The 17399-nt window shown below is 57.1% G+C and overlaps 3 protein-coding genes across 4 annotated transcripts; all 3 read right to left on the bottom strand.

The window, feature by feature from the left end:
- Positions 1-257: 257 nt before the first annotated feature.
- Positions 258-4373, bottom strand: IUM83_01166 (ATP-binding Cassette (ABC) Superfamily; the record flags this gene model as incomplete). The annotated part of the gene is made up of 1 exon (XM_067924999.1): positions 258-4373. One exon carries the CDS (start codon positions 4371-4373, stop codon positions 258-260), a length of 4116 nt encoding a protein of 1371 aa, XP_067797440.1.
- Positions 4374-5415: 1042 nt separating this feature from the next.
- On the bottom strand, positions 5416-9528 carry IUM83_01165 (ATP-binding Cassette (ABC) Superfamily; the record flags this gene model as incomplete). Its single annotated transcript, XM_067924998.1, has 1 exon — positions 5416-9528. One exon carries the CDS (start codon positions 9526-9528, stop codon positions 5416-5418), a length of 4113 nt encoding a protein of 1370 aa, XP_067797707.1.
- A 937-nt stretch (positions 9529-10465) lies between these two features.
- IUM83_01164 (Pleiotropic drug resistance protein ABC Superfamily) lies at positions 10466-14575 on the bottom strand (the record flags this gene model as incomplete). 2 transcript variants are annotated; one of them, XM_067924996.1, is made up of 2 exons in its annotated part: positions 10466-10620; positions 13759-14575. In XM_067924996.1, the coding sequence occupies 2 exons, from the start codon at positions 14573-14575 to the stop codon at positions 10466-10468; spliced, it is 972 nt and encodes a 323-aa protein (XP_067797705.1). The 2 variants fall into 2 exon arrangements, with proteins under 2 accessions (XP_067797705.1, XP_067797706.1); XM_067924997.1 differs by having other exon boundaries at positions 10466-14575.
- Positions 14576-17399: the final 2824 nt, after the last annotated feature.

Genomic DNA, 17399 nt, shown 5'->3' with positions numbered 1-17399 from the left:
TCCAGGTTCACTCGACTGTACTGTACCGCAGCCGATATACCGAAGTGCTTGAAGTGATCACTCCTGGCGACTACCAACATTGCTTGGAGACGAAATCGCCCGGGGTATCCGATCAGAAGCATGTTGCCCAACGAAGAAGAAAACGACTTCGCACGCATGTGTACCATTATTTTATTTGAGGTTTCAAAAGCAGAAATATACATGGAAGCTCGCTCGTAATAACTGGCTGGCCCCCAGTTTCAAGAAGTAGTAACGATCTACCGCTTCTGGTGGTTGATGTAGCGCAGCGAGATCAGCGCCAGCACGCGGAACAACACGATGAACCCGATGATCACGAAGAAGTAGCGCGTGATCGTGTCGTGCTTCATGCCGAAGTACTCCTCCGTGTACTCCTTGATGGTGATGTGGCCCACCGTGACCGGCGCGTCCGCCATGGGCTGGCAGCCCAGCTTCGAGCCCACGTTCGTGTACGACTGCGAGGCCTCATCCCACGTCGGCAGGTCGTCGCAGTCCGAGAAGATGAGAGCCACCAGAATCGACACCGGGAAGCGAAGCGGCGAGATCTTGTACAACCACGTGTAGCCCGACGGGATCGCGTAGGCCGGCGGACTGAAGCCCATGAACGTCATGAAGATGGCGTTGAACAGCAGACCGATGATAGCCGCCACCTCCTCCGACGGCATCGCGTACGAGAACATCTGACCCATGTACACCTGCATGAGCACGCTGAGAGAGGTCGCCAGCCAGAAGATGAAGGCCACGCCCACGTCCGTGAAACCCACCATGGGGTAGAACACCACCGTGAAGAGAGCGCCGAGCACGAAGCAGTACGGCAGCTCCGCCAGCGTCGAGCCCAGGAAGTACCAGAACGCATTGTACGTCTGCGAAGCACGCTCACGGTAGAACGAGGCGCGCTCCGACGACGTCAGCGGCAGCACGCTCTGGAACGCGGTCATCGACAGGAACAGCGAGGCCATGTACACCATTCCCACGCCCGAGTTCAGGCCCGAGTACGACGCGTACTCGGCGTCCACGAACACGATGCCGAACAGCAGCGCCAGGAAGATGCCCAGCACCATACGCGTCAGGTTGTACGTCGGCGTGCGCCAGTACATCTGGAAGAAGCGGGTCACGACGAACTTCATCTGCGTCGCCGACGTGGCCGCACGCTTCTTGGCGAACACCATCTCCGGCAGGTTGGGCGACGGGACCGTCACGCCCTCCTTGGCCATCTCGCTGTCAAGCACCTGGCGGTACGAGCTCTTGTTGAAGTTGTCCACGAAGTCGATCTGGTTGGCGGCACCGTTGCTGACACCGGCGCCGATGCACTCCAGCATCCACGTGGCCGGGTTGTATCCCTTCGGAAGGGGGGCCACACCGGGAATGCTCTGGAAGTAGTCCACCAGGTTGCGGCAGTTCTTGCCCAGGTTGCCGTAGAACACCGTCTCGCCACCGCGCTTCAGCAGAAGCAGGCTGTCGAACAGGTAGAACACCTCCGACGACGGCTGGTGGATCGTGCAAATAATGGTACGGCCGGAGTTGGCCACCTTGCGGACTCCGTCCATGATGAGCTTAGCGGAGCGAGCGTCCAGGCCACTGGTCGGCTCGTCCAGGAAAATCACACTCGGCTGAGCAGCAAGCTCCACGCCGATCGTCAAACGCTTCATCTGCTCCACCGAGCTGCCTCGGATGATCTGGTCGGCGATGTCCTCAAGTCCAAGCAGCTCAATGCACTCGTTCACCGAGTCGTACTTCTTAGCGTCCGGGATCGACGCGTCCTGGCGCAGGAACGAGCTGAAGGTCAGGGCCTCACGAATGGTAGCCGCCTCCGAGTGCACGTCCATCTGCTCGCAGTAACCCGTGCAACGGCGAATGGCGAGGTCGTTGGCCTCGTAGCCGTTCAGCAGAATCTTACCGGTAATTTTGCCGCCGGTCTTGCGGCCAGCGATCACGTCCATCAGCGTCGTCTTACCAGCACCGGAAGAGCCCATGAGCGCGGTGATCGACCCGGGGACAGCAAAACCGTTGATACCCTTCAGCAGTTCGAGCTCCTGCTTCGGGTTCTTCGGGTCCGGCACGAAGTAGTGCAAGTCTTGGAAGGCAACCGTCACCGGAGTGAAGTTCTTCTCGCGGGTATCCATCTCGACGACGTAGTCGTCCACGGCGTTGGTTGCGTTCTTCGTCTTGGGCGTCTCCAGCATCGTGTACGACTCGTCCTCGATCGTCTTCTCCGACACGTCCACGTTCTCAGGCACTTCGTAGCGGATGTACTCCAGCGCCAGGTACGACAGGAACATGAACACCACGTACATGGCCGCCGTGTAGATCACGCCGTACACGATCCACTCCTTCTCCGTGTCCATGCCGAACAGGCCCAGGTAGTACTCGCCCATCTTGAGGCCGTACTTCGAGCAGTAATCCACGCCGTCGTACACGCACACGTCCATCGGGCTCGAGCGGTACTGGTTGATAGCGAGCGCCTTCAGACTCCACGTCATGGGACTGATCCAGTGCGCCCAGATCAGGTAGTCCGGGATTTGGCTCTTCGTCACGATGAAACCAGCGAAGATGACGAACACCAGCACCGACACCATACCCAAGGGCGTCGCGATATCGCCGTTGCGGCCGATGGCCGACAGGAAGAAGAACCACATACCCATGGCCAGGTTCGACAGCAGCAGGATGATCTCGAAGATGATGAACAGCTTGGCTTCCGACACGAACCCGCAGAACCAGTACACCAGCGCGCCGAAGATGGCCGTCTCGACGACGGCCAGCGGGATCTGGCTCACGGACGTGGCCAACACGTACGATGACGTGCGGAAGAAGTTGGCGCCGCGTTGCTTGTAGAACACGTCGCGCTCTGCCATGTACGTCGGGATCTGCGACGACTGGCCCATGGACAGGAACATGACCGTGGCGAAAATGACGCCGATGACCACAGACACCTGCGTCGGGTCGAAGTCGTAGAAAACCGTGCAGTACAGCAGACCTATGATGAAGATCATCAGTAGACGGCCGAAGATGAAGGGCTTGTTGCGGTACGTCACCATGAGTTGCCGCTGAAGCAGCGTCAACGTGCTCTCCACGAACGACTGGTGGAACGCGGGCGTCGGCTCCATGACCTCCGCCACGTTGCGCAGCAGCTCTGCGTCGTGGGGGGTCTCCAGCTCGTTGAGCATCTCGCGGTGGATATTCGATCGGCGGAAGAACTCGGCGAACTCGCCGGCGCTGCGGGGTTGCTTCGTGTGGTAGTTCTGCACCTGGTAGCGGTACTGCTCGTTCGTGCCCAGGTCCAGCAGGTAGTCGGCGATGTCGCGCTCGGGCGGGCATGAAAAACCCAGGCCCTCGAAGTAGTTCTCCACGCGGCTGCACGGGCCATGGTACATCACCTGGCCCTCGTTCAGGATCATCACGTCGTCGAAGAGCGCGAACACCTCCGGCGACGGCTGCAGCAGCGCGACCACCACCGTCTTGCGGAGCGTATGCGCCACGCTGCGCTGCGTGTTGATGATATCGTACGTGGCCGCGCTATCCAGGCCCGTACTGATCTCGTCCATGAGCGTCACGTACTTGGTGCCGAACTCCATCTCGCCGGTCGTCACGCGTTTGCGCTCACCACCGGACACACCGCGGGTCATGGCGTCGCCCACGATGGTGTTCTGACAGTTCTGGAGTCCTAGCTGCTGAATAATGATGTCCGGGTAGTGGGCGAACACGGCCTTGGCCGCCTCGAGCGCCTCCAGGTTCTCCTGCGCGGACCCCTTGGACAGCATCTCCTCGCCGCGCTTCGACAGCTCGCCGCCGCAGAACTTGTGCGCGAACTCGAGCGTCTCCTTGACGGTCAGCATGGGGAAGTGCTTGTCGCGCTGGTTCACGTACGCGACGAACTGCGGCAGGCGCTTGATGATCTGCTCGCGCTGCACGTCGTTGAAGGTGATGTCGCCCTCCACCGTGATGTTCTTCTCAATGGGGAAGCGGCCGCTGAGCATCTTGAGCAGCGACGACTTGCCGGAGCCCGGCTGGCCCAGCAGCAGCGTGATCTTGCCGGGCGCGAACATGCCGCTCACGCTCTTGAGGATCTCCTTGCGCACGATGCGCTTCTTGGGGCCCACGAACGCCTTCTTCATGGTGTTCGGGATGGTCGGCAACTCGTGCTTGGCGCCCGAGTCGTCCACGACGACGATGTCGGCGGTGACCGAGAGATTGTTGAAGCGCACGTCCATCTGCGGCATGGCGCGGCCCATGGCGGCCCCGATCTTGGAGGCCACGTACTGGTGCAGCACCTGCGGGCCCTCAGCCATGAGGGCCTGGCCCGACTCGAGGCCGAGCTTCTTGGCCGTGGCCGGCGACGGCTGTGCGGACAGTTCCATGTTGGCTGCCGGTTGAGCAGGAAAATGGGGAATGACTGCCAGCTTCAGCTTCAGCTTCAGCCTCGGGCCGGCGCGGGCCGCTGTCAAACAAGGGGGCGGACGAACAGACGCAACGCGCGCAGCATTGTATCGGATGATGACCACCACGCGCGCCGAGGGTAAACGGTGCAGTTCGGCCAGGTTGAAGCGGCCGTAAGCCGCGCGGGGCGCCGTCTTCCGCGCGCTACCGCATTGACGTTTGTGGCGTCGGGCCGTGGCGGGGTGAGCTTGTTTGTGGGGGTGGAACTTCAGTTTCGAGCGAGGCGTGAAGGTCTGCGAATGTGGCGCGATGAGACCGTCGCCACAAATAGGGAGGGCTGCCGTCATCCAATGCGGGGTAGGGTACTACTGCCAGAAATAGGAAATGGGTGCCATCATCGCAAAGTATCGCAGCTCAGACGCCCTCTGATTGGCCGCCCAGCCGTCGCTTTTCGATCGCGCCCCTTCACTAAAATCGGCAATCGCTGAGGTTTTCAGAAAGTATCGTCGCTGAGGTTTTCATATTTTTGGAAAATATAGAGCTGAGGTTTCACATTTTTGTGAAAGTGCGGGTATGAACTTACAGTATAGCGCGACCACCGCCTGCACTGCTGCACAATCGGGAACGATCCTTGCCTTGTTCACACACATCACGCGAAGCAACCACCACGGCGATTTGCACCTGCAGACCGCACTGGCGCCGGCTATCGTGCGCACAACTATATCGAGGAGTAAAGGTACACAGTCAGTTTCCGGCGGTGCCAGCTTGACAGTGCCATGATGATGGCAAACCAGATGCACAGTCCCCGAAAGTCCGAAAGATGATGCCACGGTTTAATAACGAGCCGGATAAAAGGTATCCTCGGAAAAGGTCAGTCAGTCAGAAGCTGTATTTGTGTCGCACTGCAGGCCATCAACATCATTGTAGAAACAAAAGGTGTGTTGTTGGTGTAAATGTATCAAGCATGCAAAAATCCACCACGCAGTGCGACTGTTTGAGCAGCCCTCGAACACGTCGAGCTATCTACCGCTTCTGGTGGTTGATGTAGCGCAGCGCGATCAGTCCGAGGATGCGGAACAAAATGATGCAACCGATCACCACGAAGAAGTAGCGCGTGATCTTGTCGTGCTTGAAGCCAAAGTACTGCTCCGTGTACTCCTTGATGGTGATGTGGCCAACAGTCGCGGGCGAGTTCGCCATAGGCTGGCATCCAAGCTGAGAACCGACGTTCTCGTACGACTGCGTGGTCTCGTTCCAAGTCGGCAGCTCATCGCAGTCAGCGAACACCAGCGCCTCCATGATCGAGAGCGGGAATCGCAGCGGCGAGATCCTGTATAGCCACGTGTAGCCAGAGGGAATCGAGTACGCCGGCGGGCTGAAGCCCATGAACATCATGAAGATGGAATTGAAGAGCAGACCGATGATCGCCGCCACCTCTTCGCTCGGCATTGCATAGGCAAACATCATACCCATGTAGACTTGCATCAGAACCATGAGCGAGATCGCCAGCCAGAACTGCAGGCCCTTGGCGAAGCCCGAAAAGCCCACGAAGGGGTAGTAGACCACCGTAAAGAGAGCTCCGCTGATGAAACAGTAGGGGATTTCAGCTAGCGTCGACCCAACGAAGTACCAGAGCGCATTGTAGGTCTGGGAAGCGCGCTCGCGGTAGAACGATGCACGCTCGGAGCAGGCGAGCGGAAGCACACTCTGGAAAGTCATCATAGCCTGGAAGAGCGCAGCGACGAACACCATACCGACGCCCGAGTTCAGACCAGAGTACGAAGCGTAGTCAACGTCCACGAAAATCAGACCGAACACCATTGCGAGGAATAGCGCCAGGTACATTCGAGTAAGCGAGTAGCTGGGGGTACGCCAGTACATCTGGATGAAACGCCACACCACAAACTTCATCTGCGTCTTAGAGTCGGCCGCTCGCTTCTCAGTGTAAATCATTTCTGGGAGATCCGGTGACGGGACGCTAATACCTTCCTTCGCCATGTTCGCCTCCAACGCACGGTTAAGCGCACTGTTCCTGAAGTTCTTCACGAAATCTGTGTTATCCGCAGCCGAGTTTCCGACACCAGCGCCAATGCACTCCAGCATCCACGTGGCCGGGTTGTAGCCGATAGGAAGAGGGGCCACGCCAGGGATGCTCTCGAAGTAGTCCACCAGGTTGCGGCAGTTCTGGCCCAATTCGCCAAAGAACACCGTCTCGCCACCGCGCTTCAGCAGAAGCAGGCTGTCGAACAGGTAGAACACCTCCGACGACGGCTGGTGGATCGTGCAAATAATGGTACGGCCGGAGTTGGCCACCTTGCGGACTCCGTCCATGATGAGCTTAGCGGAGCGAGCGTCCAGACCACTCGTCGGTTCGTCCAGGAAAATCACACTCGGTTGAGCAGCAAGCTCCACACCGATCGTCAAACGCTTCATCTGTTCCACCGAGCTGCCTCGGATGATCTGGTCCGCGATCTCCTCAAGTCCAAGCAATTCAATGCATTCGTTCACCGAATCAATTTTCTTCTCATCTGAGATCGACGCGTCCTGGCGCAGGAACGAGCTGAAAGTCAAAGCCTCGCGAATGGTAGCCGCCTCCGAGTGGATGTCCATCTGCTCGCAGTAACCCGTGCAGCGACGAATGGCGAGGTCGTTGGCCTCGTAGCCGTTCAGCAGAATCTTACCGGTGATCTTGCCGCCGGTCTTGCGGCCAGCGATCACGTCCATCAGCGTCGTCTTACCAGCACCGGAAGAGCCCATGAGCGCGGTGATCGACCCGGGGACAGCAAAACCGTTGATACCCTTCAGCAGTTCGAGCTCCTGCTTCGGGTTCTTCGGGTCCGGCACGAAGTAGTGCAGGTCTTGGAAGGCAACCGTCACCGGAGTGAAGTTCTTCTCGCGATTGTCAAGCTGCACAACATAGTCACCCGATGCGTTGGCTGACCCAGCGTTCTTAGGTGTCTCAAGCATCGTGTACCCTTCATCTTCGATCGTCTTCTCCGATACATCGACATTCTCGGGAGCTTCGTAGCGGAGGTATTCAAGTCCCAGGAAGGACATGAGCATGAAGAGTACGTACATCGCCAGAGTGTAAATGATGCCGTACACGATCCATGACTTCTCCGTCTCGAGGCCGAACAGATCCAGGTAGTACACACCCATCGTCATGCCGTAGTCTTTGCAGTAGTCAATGCCATCGTAGACACAAACGTCCATGGTGTCCGAACGGTACTGGTTGATGGAGAGTGCTCGAATGCTCCAAGTCATTGGACTGAGCCAGTGTGCCCAAATGAGGTAATCCGGAATCTGACTTTTGGTCACAATGAAGCCCGCGAAGATGATAAAAACGAGGATCGACACCATACCCAAGGGGGTGACGACGTTCTCGTTCGGTCCGACCGAGCTCAGGAAGAAGAACCACATTCCCATGGCCAGATTCATCACGAAGAGCACAAACTCGAAAATGAGGAATAACTTGAACTCGGACACGAATCCGCACGGCCAATACACCAACGATCCGAATATGATCGTCTCAACGAGTGCCAACGGGATCTGACTTGCTGATGTTGCGAGGACATACGATGCTGTGCGGAAGAAGTTCGCGCCGCGCTGCTTGTAGAAAACTTCACGCTCCGCCATGTAAGTGGCGATCTGGGACGACTGGCCCATGGACAGGAACATGACCGAAGAGAAGACCACACCCAGCACAACTGAGACCTGCGTCGGATTAAAGTTGTAGAAGACCGTGCAGAATAGCAGTCCCATAATGGCGATCATCAGCACGCGTCCGAAGATGAAGGGCTTGTTGCGGTAGGTGATGGTTAGCTGACGTCTCAGCAGCGTGAGCGTACTGTCAAGAAAAGACTGGCTGAACATGGGCATTGGCTTCATGTTCTGCTCCACGCTTCGCAGCAGCTCGGGGTCGTACGGGGCCTCGAGGGCGTACATCGATTCCATGTAGATGCGTGACTCCCGGAAGGCATCCGCAAACTCGCTCGCTCGGCGAGGCTGCTTCGTTGGATGCTCGACCTGGTACTGGTACTGCTCGTGCGTGCCCAAATCTAGCAGATAGTCGGCGATGTCGCGTTGAGGCGGGCACTTGAAACCGAGGGATTCAAAGTACCCCTCGACCTTGTTGCACGGGCCATGGTACATCAGCTGACCCTCGTTCAAAATCATTACGTCGTCGAAGAGCGCGAACACCTCCGGCGACGGCTGCAGCAGGGCAATGACGACGGTCTTTCGCAGCTTGTGCGCCACGCTGCGCTGCGTGTTGATGATATCGTACGTGGCCGCGCTATCCAGACCCGTACTGATCTCGTCCATGAGCGTCACGTACTTGGTGCCGAACTCCATCTCACCAGTCGTCACGCGCTTGCGCTCACCACCGGACACACCGCGGGTCATGGCGTCGCCCACGATGGTGTTCTGACAGTTCTGGAGTCCTAGCTGCTGGATGATGACCTCCGGGTAGTGGGCGAACATAGCGCTCACAGCTCGCACAGCCTCCTCGTTTTCGTCGGGGGTTCCCTGGGAGAGCATTTGCTTAGCATGTTCGGGCAGATCAGCCCCACAGAACTGGTGAGCATACTCCAGCGTCTCCTTGACAGTCAGCACGGGGTAGTGCTTGTCACGCTGGTTGACATAGGCCACGAACTGGGGCAGAGTCTTGATAATCTGCTCGCGCTGCACGTTGTTGAAGGCGATGTTGCCCTCCACCGTAATGTTCTTGGTCATCGGGAAGCGAGCACTCAGCATCTTCAGCAGAGCCGACTTGCCGGAGCCCGGTTGTCCCAGCAACAGCGTGATCTTTCCTGGTGAGAACACACCGCTGACATCCTTGAGAATCTCCTTGCGGACGATGCGCTTCTTCGGACTAATGAAGGTCTTCTTCAGGGTGTTGGGGATGGTCGGCAGCTCGTACTTGCTGTTGTCGTCGTCGACTACAACGACGTCGGCGGTGACAGACAGGTTGCTGAAGCGGACATCCATCTGAGGCATGGCTGAGCCCAGCGCCTTGCCAACCTTGGTGGCGATGTGCTCGTGCAGCACCTGAGGGCCCTCGGCCATCAAGGCGGCACCGGACTCGTATCCGATCTGCTTGCGAGTGGCCGGAGACACCGGGATCGTGGTTTCCATCGTTGTGTTCTACTTGTCCCTTGGTTGGCTTTGAAGCTAGACAGGAAATTCGAGAATGAGGATGGCCGGCAGCGTCAAACGCTGGCGGGCATCAATGAGTATACCCCTGTCAGCTTGGTCGTCATCCTCAGGCGGCGTCAACCTTGGGGGTTGCATGCTTCAGTCATGTTAAGTGAAACAGGGGTGAGAGGGGGATGTCTTTAGGCCATCCTGCTTATGCAGTGCAACTACTGTACCTGTACATGTACCCAAGGTGTTGAAGTGCGTTTACAGCTCTACCCGAAACCTCAGCGGAGTCGAGTAATAGCCGCGATAAGCGTTGCGATTGGCTGGACGTGACCAGATTACTTCAACAACGGCAACAAATCGTCATGATAGCAGCCCCACCAAAACGCTGGCGTCGACTTCAGAGCGATGATGGCAAGCGCGTTGCATTGCTTGAGTCGGCTGCGGACTGCGACATATTGGCGCTGGCATAAACCGCGTCTTGCACTTCTGGGCAACAACTTTTGCAATCTCGAGATAAGAGAACAGTAGCTGTAAACACTCGGAACCTGAGCTGATGAACTAGGAGCACAATCACGGCCCAAACCGGCTGCGGTGAGATCAGTTGGGTCGCAACTCGTAAGTCACAAGCTGGAAGCTTTGTCACCGTGCTGCCGATAGACTGCTCTTCCGCACTTCTACTACCTTCGTACGTGTATTACTGTCACTGAGACGACACGTACAGGAATATCCACTGCTCGAGCTTCGCTGTGCCATCATCAAGGAGGTATTAATACATGTTCATGTACATGTACAAGTCTAAGGCATACAGACTGCGTTCACTTCTTCTTCGGCAAGTATGGTCTGTATATTTGATTTTTTTGGCCAAGCCGATCGTCTGTACTATCAGCTCTGCTCTTTTACCAGCGAGACTCGATGTTGAGCAACTTCTCTATCTCTTCTGGTGGTTGACGTAACGCAGCGACAGCAGACCCAGGAGGCGGAAGCCGACAATCCAGGCGATGACGATACCGAAGTTCCTCCAGAGGTCGCCGTAGTCCATGCCGAAGTACTGCTCCGCGTACTCCTTCAGCGTGATGTGGCCCACTGTCACCGGCGAGTTTGCCATGGGCTGGCAGCCGAGGTCCGAGCCGACGTTCGTGTACGACTGTGAGGCTTCGTCCCATGTAGGCATGTCCGAGCACTGGCCGAAGACGATCGACACGAGGTTGGAGAGGGCGAATCGGTGCGGGACGATGGTGTACAGCCACTTGTAGCCCGATGGGATGGCGTAGGCCGGGGGGCTGAAACCCATGAACAAGAAGCAGATCGAGTTGATCAGAACTCCAATAATGGCGGCGACTTCCTCACTCGGGAGCGCGTACGAAAAGAACTGGCCGAAGTATGTCTGCATGGTGATCAGCAGCGACAGGTTGAGCCAGAACACGACACCGTTCGCGAAGCCCGAGAAGCCCACCATGGGGAAGTAGATCACTGTGAAGAGCAAGGCGCTGACGAAGCAGTACGGGATCTCCACGAGCGTCGAGCCCACGAAGTACCAGAAGGCGTTGTAAGTCTGGGAAGCACGCTCTCGGTAGAACGAGGCGCGCTCCTCCGACGCCAGCGGCAGCACGCTCTGGAATGACACCATCGAGTTGAACAGCGAAGCCATGAAGACCATACCGACGCCAGAGTTCAAACCCGTGTACGACGCGTAGTCCACTCCAACGAAGATCACGCCGAAGAGCAGGGCAAGGAACACCGAGATCACCAGTCGGGTCAAGTTGTACGACGACGTGCGCCAGTACATGTCGTAGAAGCGCTGGACCAAGAATTTCATCTGCGTCGCCGAGCTGGCAGCACGCTTCTTGCCAAACACCAGCTCCGGGTAGTCAGGTGATGGCGTCGTCACTCCTTCCTTTGACAAAGCCGCCTGCAGCCTCGCGCAGTAGCTACTGTTCTTGAAGTAGCTCACGAAGTCCATGTTGTCTGCAGCCGAATTGCTGACGCCGGCGCCAATGCACTCCAGCATCCATGTAGCCGGGTTGTAGCCGACAGGAAGAGGGGCCACGCCGGGGATGTTCTCGAAGTAGTCGATCAAGTTACGGCAGTTCTCACCCAAGTCACCGTAAAACACGGTCTCGCCACCACGCTTCAGCAGCAGAAGACTGTCGAACAGGTAGAACACCTCCGCCGATGGCTGGTGAATCGTGCAAATGATCGTACGACCGGAGTCGGCCACCTTGCGGACACCATCCATGATAATCTTGGCAGAACGAGCGTCCAGACCACTCGTCGGCTCGTCCAGGAAAATCACACTCGGCTGGGCAGCAAGCTCCACGCCGATCGTCAAACGCTTCATCTGCTCCACCGAGCTGCCACGGATGATCTGGTCCGCGATGTCCTCAAGTCCAAGCAATTCAATGCACTCGTTCACCGAATCAATTTTCTTCTCATCTGAGATCGAGGCATCCTGACGCAAGAACGAACTGAAAGTCAAAGCCTCGCGAATGGTAGCCGCTTCCGAGTGGATGTCCATCTGCTCACAGTAACCCGTACTGCGACGAATAGCAAGATCGGTCGCCTCGTAGCCGTTCAGCAGAATCTTACCGGTGATCTTGCCGCCGGTCTTACGACCAGCGATCACGTCCATCAGCGTCGTTTTACCAGCACCGGAAGAGCCCATGAGAGCAGTCACAGAGCCAGGAAGGGCGTATCCGTCAATGCCCTTCAGCAGCTCGAGCTGTTCCTTCGGGTTCTTCGGGTTCGGCACAAAGTAGTGCAGATCTTGGAAAGCCACGGTGACTGGCACAAAATTCTTCTCGTGCTTGTGCGGAAGGTCAAGGATCACCTCACCAGTGCCATTCTTGCTCTTCGGCGTTGCAAGCAGAGCGTAAGCCTCGTCGTTAACCTGGGCCTCGGAAACATCGACGTTCTCCGGGGTTTCGTAGCGGATGTACTCGAGAGCAAGGAACGACAGGATCATGAACACCACGTAGACTGCCACCGCGTAGATCACACCGTAAGCAACCCAAGCCGTGTCCGTCTGGATGTCGAACATTTGCAGGTAGTACTCGCCCATCGTCAGCCCGTTGTACTGGGTGCAGTAGTCAACGCCGCCGTAGACACACACGTTGAAACTCGCAGCGCGGTACTGGTTGATCGACAGAGCGCGCAGGGCCCAAGACATGGGACTGATCCAGTGCAGCCAGATAAGCCAGTCGGGAATGGTACCGGCAGTCACGATGAAACCAGCGAAGATGACCATCACCAAGATGGAAACCTGACTGACGGGTGACGCGATGTTGCCGTTCGGGCACACAGCCGACAAGAAGAAGAACCACATGCCCATGGCAAGGTTCATCACCAGCAGAATGACCAGGAAGATAATGAACCGCCAGAAGTCCGCTTCGAAGCTACAGATCCAGTACACCAGTGAGCCGAAGATGAGGGTTTCTGCAATCGCCAACGGGATCTGACCCACGGACTGGGCCAGTACATAAGAAGCCGTGCGGTAGAAGTTAGCACCGCGTTGCTTGTAGAAAATGTCACGCTCGGCGAGGTACGTGGGCACCTGCGACGACTGCCCCATGGACAAGAACATGATTGACGAGAAGATGACACCCATGACCACCGAGACCTGCGTCGGGTCGAACTTGTAGAACGTCGAACAGTACAGCAGACCCATGACGCCGATCATGAGCAGACGACCGAAGACGAACGGCTTGTTGCGGTAGGTGATCATTAGCTGGCGACGGAACAGCGTCATCGTGCTCTCGAAGAAGCCCTGATGGAACTCCGGCGTGGGGTCCATGTGCTTTTGGATCGTGTCAAGCAATTTCGGGTCGTGAGGGGTGTCCAGCGCCTTGAGCATGTCAAAGTGGATATCCGACTGTTTGAAAACGTCAGCGAACTCCTTGGGCGACCGCGGGTGCTTGCCACCACGCGGGGGTTCCCGTGTCTGGTAGCGGTACTGCTCCTGCGTTCCCAAGTCAAGCAAGTAGTCGGCGATGTCGCGGCCCACGGGGCACTCGAAGCCCAAGCTGTCGAAGTAGCCTTGCACACGGTCGCAGGGGCCGTGGTACATCAGCTCGCCGTCGTTCAGGATCATAACGTCGTCAAAGAGAGCGAACACCTCGGGTGACGGCTGCAGCAGGGCGATCACAATGTTCTTGTGGAGGCGGTGCGCGATGCTGCGCTGCGTGGTGATGATATCAAAGGTGGCGGCACTGTCGAGACCCGTACTGATCTCGTCCATGAAGGACGCGTACTTCATGCCAAACTCCATCTCGCCGGTCGTCACGCGCTTGCGCTCACCGCCCGAGATACCACGCATCATGGCGTCACCGACGATCGTGTCCTGGCAAATCTTGAGGCCGAGCTGCTGGAGAACGATCTCCGGAAAATTGTTGAACACCGAGCTGGCCAGCTCGAGGGCCTCGAGGTTTTCCTTCTGCGACCCGTTGGAGAAAAGCTCCTCGCCGCGGCGGGCGATCTCGCCGCCGCAGAAGGTGTGCGCGAACTGCAGCGTCTCCTTGACGGTCAAGGTGGGGAAGTGCTTGTCGCGCTGGTTCACGTACGCCGCGAACTGCGGCAGCGTCTTGACGATCTGCTCGCGCTTGACGCTGTTGAAGGTGATGTCTCCGTCGAGCGTGATGTTTTTGGCCATGGGGAAGCGTCCACTGAGCACCTTCATCAGCGCCGACTTGCCGGAGCCCGGCTGGCCCAGCAGCAGTGTGAGCTTTCCCGGCTGGAATACGCCGCTGATGTCCTTGAGGATCTCCTTGCGCACGGTGCGCTTCTTGGGGCCCACGAAAGCCTTCTTGACGGTGTTGGGCAGCGTGGGCAGCTCGTTCTTGGAGCCGTCGTCCTCGACCACGACGATGTCGGCCGTGAGTGACAAATTCTTGAATCGCACGTCCATATGCGGCAGCTCGCGGCCGAGTGCGACCTCCATCTTGCCCACGATGTGGTCGTGCAGCACGGCGGCGCCCTCGGCCATAAGGGCCTGGCCCGACTCGAGGCCGAACTGACCCTTGCCAGCGTCGGACTGAGGAGCCATGTCTACTCTCGGAGCTGCTGCCGTTGCCTGCCTGTCGCCTGCGGGGTGACGGCCTCACGCCAAAATCGGAAATGCCATCGCCACTACCGCACGAATCGAGGCGCCGTGCGTGGTTGCAGGTCAAGTGTGCGGCGCCGCGATGCCATTGCCAGCACAATCCACTTGACAGGAGCCGTTACGGAGCATCAACATCGAGGCCAGATGGACCGAACTTAAGCGCGCAGGACCGAAATTAGGCTATTTTCGGATGACGACCGTCATCCATCGGAGCTGGGGGCAACATCCGCTGAGCACAAACATGCACAAACAAGCGGCAAAAGGGATGGGACTTTGGCGTGGCGGTATTGGTTACTGTCAGTGACCGCGCTCCGATGCTAGCGAAAAAGCACAATCCAGGAGCACTGAAGCGTCTGTTATTGTGCTCCGCGGAGAGGAGATAGAATGAAGATGGCGAAACACGTAAATCGGTGGTAATTCACGACAGGCGTCCGTTTAATTTACCACTGTATTTCTTGATGTACCCCGCACAGGAAGTACAGCTCATACTCAAAGATTTGCGCAGCCAATTCCCATAGTGTATGAAATCTTCAGAGATCGTCAGGGTCAAGTGTCGCGTTGCAGGAAGATCTGCAATCAGTGTTGGATAAAGCCGCGGCTTTATTTTCGGCTTTATCGATTTTTTAGCCGATCGGCTTTATAATTTAGCCGCGGCTTTATTTGTGGGGCAAGTGGCGGCCAATATCCGGACATTACCGGACAAATCGTACCTAATTGGGCTGTCTGAGCTGCTCCAGCCGTCGAAACACTATCACTGACGTCATCCCCCCGATGTCGGGTCCTCGCCACATTGGGTCTGGGTATAGGCCGCAGGGCGCTGCGCATCAACGCTTCGTGAAGAGTAACACATTCAAACGGAGGAGGGGCAACCTTGCGCAGTGTGACTGCCTCAAGGAAGTACTCACAACGCTTGAGGTGGCTCACATAGTTGGTATCTCGCCCTATGACGATCTTGGGCGCGGGTGCAGGATCAGATCTTTGTTCGTCGCCGTAAGCTGCATGACAATGCTTGCACCAAAGCTGGAGCCTGTCGCCCTTCTTCGGTAAGCCCGTCTCAATGAACTGCTGCCGCTCGTAGCCCTGGAGGCGCCCCATCGTGCCAGGGTAGGCTTGTTGTATGAGTAGGCTGGCTGTATACTGATTTGGACGGGAACTTGAGGGGGGGGTTGTGTTGTGGTGCTCACCTGAGCAGGAACTTTCCGAAACACAAACCCCCACAAATTAGCCGAGTATACAAGTAGGTATAGCCTCTCGTATACCGTTGTATAGCCAATCTCGCGGAGTTATCTTCGGCTTTATAGGGCCGGCTCTATTCGGCTTTTTGAATTTGCTTGCGGCTTTATCTAGCAAATCGCGACAGAGCCCTGGACGAAATAAAGCCGCAAGGGTGCGGCTTTAACCACACTGCTGCAATGGGACGCTTAACGAACTTTCAGTACATTGACGTTTATGTGCAACCTGTGCGAATTTTGTAACTTTTCAGTATTCATCAAGTACATGTAAAACGAAAAGCATGACTCGGTCATGACTCAATGGCGCTGTTCAGACAACGCTTGAAACCTGACAAAAGGCAACGACATTTTGCCAGGTCCCAAGGAAAAAAATGTTCAGCATCACTGTTTTGCCTGGTAAAGTAAGCGGGGGCAATCTGTCCCGTAGGCTCCAGTCGCCAGCGTCGATCTTGTCTTGCGGCCGTCGAGACAGTGCTCGATGGACTAACCTTCCAGCTACTACTACACACGCACACTACATATGAAACACGCATAGCTGCTGGTCGACCCTCCGTGCATCCGGCTGAAGTTGGGGCAGTCCGGGAGATCCTCAGGACACCTGCAGGCGTGGGGCGGGCGGGCTAGTCTATCGCGGGGCTGCTGATACCTCTCTTGGCCTTGCACGCTGCTGCTTACTCGGGCTGCCGATACCGCGGTCTCCTTCCTCTCGTGGGGCTGCAGATACCCACTCAGGCACACTCCCATTCGCCACACTTGGACATCTCGCCAACACACACATATTTGCTTCGCATCTTCAGCTTCAGTAGAGTAGTTACGGCGTCACCAATGCCGGCAACACCGCGCACCGCTACGGCTTACGCTCCACAGGGCGAATCTAACTCTGCTGCTACATCTACTTCTGCACCTGCTTCTGTCTCGCTACAGCCGCTCAAGTGCGATCCTTGCGTCCTTGAAGTGCCGGTTTGTGGCACACCCCAGCTGCCGTCTCCTCGGTGAGCCAGCTGCTCTCTGCAATGTCAATGCCTGGCTGCATCTCCTCATCTTCTGTGTCAGTCTCACTGTCGTCCGCACGTCCGTCATCTGGATCGTCCTCGCCGCCATCCACTTGAGCGTCCTTGCCGCTGTCCACTTGAGCGTCCTCGCCGCTGTCCACTTTTCCGCCGTCTCTGCTGCTTTGGTTGTCCGTCATCCCCACGCAAGGTGGAAGGGCTTCAGTTCTTACACCTTGCTCACTCTCTTCCCCCGTGCCTCGAATCGTCCTCGATTCGTCGGTGGGCACGCCGTCATCTTCATCTGGGGTTGCGTTACCGTCATCTTCAAAGCGCGTGCAATACTGCTGTTCTACGCACTCGACTGCTGCAACCTCTGCATTAGTGTTCACCATTGGGTAGGGATATACTTTCGCCAGCTGTATCATCTTCAAACTCGGTACGTACGCGTCCTTCTTTCCACAGCTGCTCATAATCGTTTTGATTAATCCAGATGGTGTCCGCTTAGGGTCAAATCTATCAGCCAAACGGACAATCTGGAACGCC

The sequence above is a fragment of the Phytophthora cinnamomi genome, assembly GCF_018691715.1.
Source record: "Phytophthora cinnamomi strain GKB4 chromosome Unknown Contig14, whole genome shotgun sequence".
Lineage (NCBI taxonomy): Eukaryota > Oomycota > Peronosporomycetes > Peronosporales > Peronosporaceae > Phytophthora > Phytophthora cinnamomi.
This window is presented reverse-complemented; position numbering and strand designations above follow the sequence as displayed.